The sequence below is a fragment of the Mytilus edulis genome, chromosome 14 (assembly GCF_963676685.1).
Source record: "Mytilus edulis chromosome 14, xbMytEdul2.2, whole genome shotgun sequence".
NCBI classification, from domain to species: Eukaryota; Metazoa; Mollusca; class Bivalvia; order Mytilida; family Mytilidae; genus Mytilus; species Mytilus edulis.
In genome coordinates this window covers 36399868-36407542 of record NC_092357.1, presented here as the reverse complement: position 1 = coordinate 36407542, position 7675 = coordinate 36399868, and the positions used below count along the sequence as shown (strand labels likewise).

The window sequence follows — 7675 nt, the reverse complement described above, 5'->3', positions numbered from 1 at the left end:
GTATAGCACTCTTAACTAATAATTATAAGTAATTTTAATTTGAGACCATTTTGATTCTTATTTGTAAATATATGCAGTTGTTTCTTAACATTTTCTTACACCCCAGCAAATATGAATTATTATATATCTTTTAAAACTTTATGATGATAATCCTATGAATTAATTATGATATTTATTATTTAGTGATTATTATAACCGAATTCAGTCATCTGTATATAATTATTTGTTTCCTTATGTTTTAAGGTGTAAATAGTTGCTAAAACTATACCCTTTGGGTTTTGCTCCACAATTAATGAAGGAATATACAAGAAACTGAACTGAACGCATTACGATAATACGAAAGAAATTTAGGTATTTGAAAACAGAAAAGAACTTATACAAATCTGTCTACATTGATCATATTTAAACTATGATTTAAAGAAAATTGCAAGATAATGTAAAACCAATATATACATTGGACGAGGAAGTGAAATATACCACTTGATGCGCAGTTTCGCTATTCCTATTCTTTTCAATACCAAAGAATATAAAGTAAAATTAGATTTAACATAACATTAAAACAGTAACGAGGATTGTGTTCAATACGTTAGATAAACTTTACCTGTTATATGATATCAATTATATCGTGTATTTGTCAGCAAATTAGATCTAAATACTGCTAAAAAATCGAACAGACAATAGTTCGGTTCCGCAATCGCACGGAATAGTATAATTCCGTACTCGTTTTGTACTTTACAATCCGTTACATACTTCCGGGGAGTTCGATACAACAACAACAACTACAACTGAACAAAGAAGGTCATCGATTATATTTTATAGCCACAGGTAATTTGTGTTTAATATATTATCTTGTATCTAACAATTAGTATTCACTTGGAACTGGTATACCAAACAGTTTGAAAGGCGCAAAGATAAATTTATACGGAATGTCTGTTTTTGGCGGTCTTTTCGAAATCTATAAATGATAAATCATGACAAAACCACAGACACTTACGTTGATACTGGGTCTTCCAATGGATAGAAACAAGTGCCTGTGGACAAAACATATAATTTTTGCGTTGCAGAGAGAATTTTCTTGGGACTTTGAAGTTCTTTCTGAAACATGAGACTTTTGGATTAACAAAAATAACCTTTTTTTTAATTTCCATTTGCCCAGTGTAGTATTACATATTCAAAACAGCAAATTATGTAAAGGCCTTAGCCATTCAATTAATTCATGCCATTATCATGATGTACTTGCAAGGCTATTTTTTTCATATGACACCAACCTCAACTAAAGATTAAAAAAATATCCTTGCAAGATGCATTTATTGTTTTTATTTTATATTTTTATATACTATTGTACATGTTGTATTAAAAATTATTATATTATAAGGGCTAGTGAGTACTCCCTAGGCTATATAATTATGTTTACCAGAATGAGTGTGCCACTAAAAAGGGTAATTTTACTTAAATGTCCTGCTGGTAAGAATAGGGCTTTTCTTTCAACATATTAACTGTCCAAAACAGGAGCATGTCTAGAACAGGGTATGTGTTTCAAAATGTTTGTGTTCAGCATGTTCAGAACAGGGTATATTTTGGGTAGTGCTATTTACACAATTATACTCAAAATGATTGCCAATAATAAAATCCCCTTTGAGAGCAACATATAGACATTAATACATATATTTCAAAAAAAAAAAAAAATGTCCCTTAATGATTTTTAATTGTCGTTTCCTGAGAATAAAAATTTAGCAGGCATTTTACATTTAAAATACCAAACACTTTAATTTTTTAAGTAATACTCTACAAATGTAGATTAATTTCAAATCACAGTACTGTAACCAAATTGTACATACATGAGTTTTAAAAAATAGTAGCGGAAATATAACATGTTATTATTTCTTTAATAGTTATCCCATGAGGACGCAGGTGTGTCAGTGTCAGATCACCCTGATCGCGGGAGGCCAGAAGGTGATCTGACACTGACACACCAAAGTACGAGTGGGATATAAAAAAGAAGATGTGGTGTGATTGCCAAATGAGACAACTATCCACAAAAGACCACAATGACACAAACATCAACAACTATAGGTCACCATACGGCCTTTAACAATGAGCAAAGCCCATACCACATAGTCAGCTATAAATATTATAACTATTTTACATCCCAGCTGTTTTAGATTAGATGAAAAATCCCTTACAATTCTTAAAATGCACTAAGTTTAGAACGCCACACAACCATTATAATATATTTTATATATTACTATATAATGTATACCCTTTTTGACCCCTAAACGGATGAGTCGATATCACACAATGTCAATTCGCCCCACTGGCCAATCAGCCCACACTAGATTGTCCCACTCTTGTTCGTCCCATTTTGAAAAAGTGTAAAATAAAATTGCACAATCAGTCCCACAACTTACTAACAAAAAGGGTTTTAACCCCACTGAATAAAGGTAAACAAACTCTCCCCACTTATAAAAAAATCTTGCTTCCTCTAAGTATGTTAAATAACTGGTATTTGGTATTCAGTCGTCCTAGTGTAGTAGGGGGTTGATATGCTAAAGGTCTTGAGTTCGAATCCCAGCATAGTCACTGGATTTTTTCGAAGTAAATTTTGATGGATAGTCTTTTCTGTATTAATTATAAGTTATTAAGTGGATTTGACGTTCCCGCCAAAATGTTACCAGGTTATAGAACAAAGGAAAGCATGCAAAACAAAGAAACTCAAACTGGGGTGATCTGGCTCAGATCACCCCTTTTATAACAAAGGAGCTGCGATGTAACCTTTATTATAAGTAACAGGATACATGCATATATGACTATACATGTACATATATGTGTAACTATATTTGGTATTTGCAATCAATGTAAAAATGTACATTGTACCTTGCAAAATGCAAGGTCCTCGTGCTTTGCAGACAGTTTTTAACCTCATTTCCTATTTTTAATAGTGAATACATTTTTTTGTAGTATATATGCTATATCTTATAAACTACACGCATATAATTTATTATCAATAAATTTTTTTCTTGTTTGAACTGATACATTTTTGTACATACATATATAGATATAGGAAGATATGGTGTGAGTGCCAATGAGACAACTCTCCATCCAAATATCAATTTTAATAAATAAGTAAACCATTATAGGTCAATGTACAGCATTCAACACAGAGCCTTGGCTCACACCGAACAACAAGCTATAAAGGGCCCCAAAATTACTAGTGTAAATTAAACCATTCAAACCGGAAAACCAATATATATATTATAAGGAAAAGGTGAACTTTATTTGGTTTATATAATGAACAACGCTTTGTACGGCTTATCAGTCATTTTGTTTGCCTTGCCAATTCCATATGATCTTGACCTTATTATCAATTATTATGGTTCATTGTCCCGCAGTAATCTGATGTTCAGTGGTTTTCCTTTGTTTTAGGGGTTCATAAGTGTTTCTTTATTTTTTTATACCACCATACAATTTTTTTTTGAGATTATGTATTGGTATCATATCATCGTCGTATGAAGACATCAGGTTTACACACCATTACTTTTGTATAAGACAATAGAAATCTCTGAAAGAAGTAGGTCCAGTAAGGACTGATTTTGGCCTCAAATTTCAGGGTCATCCGACAAAAGATTTTGACTACTTTTTAAACACTTAAGTGTCTATTTCATTTGAATTAAATAGTTTATGAGAAAGATTTGAACTGATTTAGTCATTAAAAACAATCTGATTCAAGCTCCAATATGAAACATCAACCAAATATGCCGAAAAATGTCACTTTTCTTATGGTTTTTGTCAAAAATGACAGTGGACGCATCCATGTTCATCCTCAACCTTTATATATGTTATGTATTATCATAAAATACAACTTTCATTTCAATAATAAGGATGAACACGAATTTTCTACATTGGCTAGAGGTATAGGGGGAGGGTTGAGATCTCATAAACATGTTTAACCCCGCCGTAATTTTGCGCCTGTCCCAAGTCAGGAGCCTCTGGCCTTTGTTAGTCTTGTACGATTTTAAATTTTAGTTTCTTGTGTATAATTCAGAGTTTAGTATGACGTCCATTATCACTGTACTATTATGCATATTTTTAGGGGCCAGCTGAAGGACACCTACGGGTGTGGGAATTCTCGCTACATTGAAGACCCATTGATTGCCTTCGGCTGTTGTCTGCTCTATGGTCGGGTGGTTGTCGCTTTGACATATTCACCATTTCCTTTCTCAATTTTACTTTCATTTTACATGAAAACTGTCTAAAATTTAACTAAAATGCTAGAATTTTGAAGAATTCAGCAATTTAGCATGACTTTAAGGTGCCAGTACCCGATGTATGTTCATTGTATAGTCAAAAATAGCCCATACAAGTATTTATGTAGCAGAAGCACTCTATACTGTCCAATAAATAACTAAAAGTTTACATTTTAAACACAAGGTTTATGACCACAAAAAGAAGGTTGGGATTGATTCTGGGAGTTTTGGTCCCAACAGTTTCAGAATTTGTAAAAGGGACCAAAATTAAACTTTGTTTGATTTCATCAAAAAATTAATTATTAGGGTCCTTTGATATATGTCAAATTTAACGCATTTAAACAGTGCATTTAATTTAGATTCTTAATTTTTTGGTCCTGTTGTCAAATTGGTCTTCATCAAGGTCCAACATGTCCAAAATTTTAATTGGTTTGATTTTAACAAAAAAAGAATTCTTGTGATTCTTTGATATGCTGGACATTTACTTGGATTTTTGATTATGAGTAAAGTTTTCAAATTGGTCTAAATCAGGGTGATTGGTCCACATTAAAGTTTGTTTGATTTCAACAAAAACTGAATACATGAGGTTCTTTGATATGCTGAATCTAAACATGAATTTAGATTTTTGACATTTTGACCCCATTATCCAATTGGCCCAGATTGAGGTCTAAAGGGTCGAAAATTGAACTTTATTTGATTTCACCAAACATTGAATTCTTAGGGTTCTTTGATATGCTGAATCTAACCAAGTATTTAAATTTTGGATAATAGACCATAGAAGGTACATGTTTATATCAAATTAAAAATTTTGAAATCCTTAGACCACATTCATTCTGTATCAGAAACAGGGCTTGACCTCTGCAATCGTATTCAGCTGTGGTCTGCAGAGCATTTTATTATAGAGATTAGACCATTGGTTTCACACAAGTAATTTTTTAAGCCCTTTATAACTTGCTGTTAGGTGCGAGTGTAGGCTCTGTGTTGAAGACTACCTTGATTTATCATGGCCTTGGTTTACTTATATAAATTGTGACTTGGATTGAGAGTTGTCTCATACCACATCTTCCTACCTGTATATCTATGACTTATTTATAAATATCCATCCTTTTTTTTTTGCAGTATGGGGAAGAAGTATTGCTGTGTCCCACTGTGTCACAATACATCAGACACTGTCACAGAAAATGGCTCAAAGGTGATTCTCCACAGATTTCCAATGTCAGAAAAGAAATCTCACATAAAGAGGCAATGGATAACCAGAGTTAATAATGTTAGGGCTAATTTCGTGGTGAATGATAGTTCTCGAATTTGCAGTGAACATTTTGAGGGTACATTCACAGACCAATCACTACCAACAAGGTTTCCATCAAAGCCTCAAAAGGAAGTTAAGACAAGAAGACCTCTTTTAAAATATGAATTAAATGTTGACAACAATAATAACATTCCTCCATGTGATACACAAATGAGCCATATTAATGATACCAGCATTTTAGAAGGTTTGAATGAGAATGTACATGCTATGCATAACTTTGAAAAACTGGCGATTGCTACACAAACTATGGACACAGGTATGAATGCAACACCTGAGTATGTTGATGTGGAAACACAAGTGGGCCACACAAAAGAGGTGAAGGATATAGGAATACAGTGTGACTTACCTAGGATGATATTCGAGGATATTAAAGATGATGACAGCAAAGTCAAGTTTTATACTGGCTTCCCAACTTTTAAAGTGTTTTGGCTGTTCTTCTTGACACTAACTAAACATGGTGCAGAGAAAGTAAACTATTGGGAAGGAGAAAAAAGATCAATGGGGGATAAACTGTACCACCAGGAAAGTTATGACAAGCCAGGAAAAAAAAGGTTTTTACGACCAATAGATGAATTTCTCTTAACATGTATGAAATTGAGACTTGGATTGAATCAAGAACATTTAGCGGACATATTCAGAATTTCAAAAACAACAGTTTCAAGAACATTCAATACTTGGGTTAACTTTATATATGACCATAGCAAAGGTTTAATTGCTTGGCCTACAAGAGAACAAATACTTGCGAATCTACCTCAGCATTTTAATGATCATGTTAATACAAGAATTGTACTTGATTGCACAGAATTTTTTACTGAAAGACCTTCTTCTCTTGTGTCACAGTGGCTGACATGGTCTGAATATAAGCATCACAATACATTTAAAGTCTTAATAGGAGTAACACCTAATGGAATGGTAACATTTGTGTCAAGATTATGGGGAGGAAATGTTTCTGACAGACATATAGTTGAACATGATGGGTTGATACCTAAATTGTCTCCTGGAGATGTTATAATGGCAGATAAGGGGTTTACTATTGAAGACTTACTCTCCCCAGACATTGGTTTAAATGTTCCACCTCGTGTATCAACAAAACATCAGATGTCATCCTCTGAATTTTTCAAAACAGCTAACATTGCCTCAGCTAGAATTGTTGTCGAGATGAAAATGGAGCAAGTGAAAAATTTTCAGATTTTGAATTCTATTTTACCACTTTCAGAAGCACATCTGGCTGAACAAATAGCTATAATTTGTATATCTTGGACAAACTTATTGCCTCCTCTTTTGCAATAACTTAAACATTAAGGGCATATCCAACAGTATATTTCTGACAGTGATAATTTCTTTATTTTTACATAAGTTATGTTAATATTGTTTACAGCACATACTGTTATCATAGAACAAATTTTTGCTTAAAAAATAGTGTACAAAATAATGTAGGTCAAAATTAAACCAAAGAAATGTGTGTCAAACTTGCAATGTCATATATATTGTCAAAAATAAACAAGTGACATGTCCCACAAAACCTCATTGTGACATTTGAATATGTAACAAAATTTTCAGGAAAATATATATATATTTATTTTCAATCATTTAGTGACTCTTATTACCTGTCTTCACTTGCATGACTTGAAACTATTGGATATGCTCTTAAATTATACAAACAGCTGTTGTCATGACATGCAATTTTGTTTTCATTTTTCATGCCATACAAGTATACATGTACATGATGTACATGAAATATTAAAGATAACAACATTTTATTGTATTAATTTCTTATCTCAATTATCATATGATTACATGTATATGGTTCACTTAACTTTAAAATATGACTGTGTAAAACAGTACATTCACTGGATAAAAATTTTGGCCAAGGTTTTCTATAATCATGATAATGAAGATGAAGTCATATCAAACTTGAGACTCGGTGAAATTTTATTTATGACTTGGTCTTTCTAAATTGTATGTTGAATTAAAGTTTCGACCCAGATTTCATGGTTCACTGAACATAGTAAATAATACATACTTTATGTATGTGTCTGTCCCAAGTCGAGAGCCTGTAAATCTGACAGTGGTTATCATTTGTTTATTTGTTACATATTTGTTTTTCATTCATTTTATTTTT

The 7675-nt window shown here is 32.4% G+C and overlaps 1 protein-coding gene across 1 annotated transcript; it reads left to right on the top strand.

The window, feature by feature from the left end:
- Window positions 1-739: 739 nt before the first annotated feature.
- On the top strand, window positions 740-7298 carry LOC139502799 (uncharacterized). The gene is made up of 2 exons (XM_071292379.1): window positions 740-825; window positions 5364-7298. The coding sequence occupies exon 2, from the start codon at window positions 5365-5367 to the stop codon at window positions 6841-6843; it is 1479 nt and encodes a 492-aa protein (XP_071148480.1). The 5' UTR covers window positions 740-825; window position 5364; the 3' UTR covers window positions 6844-7298.
- Window positions 7299-7675: the final 377 nt, after the last annotated feature.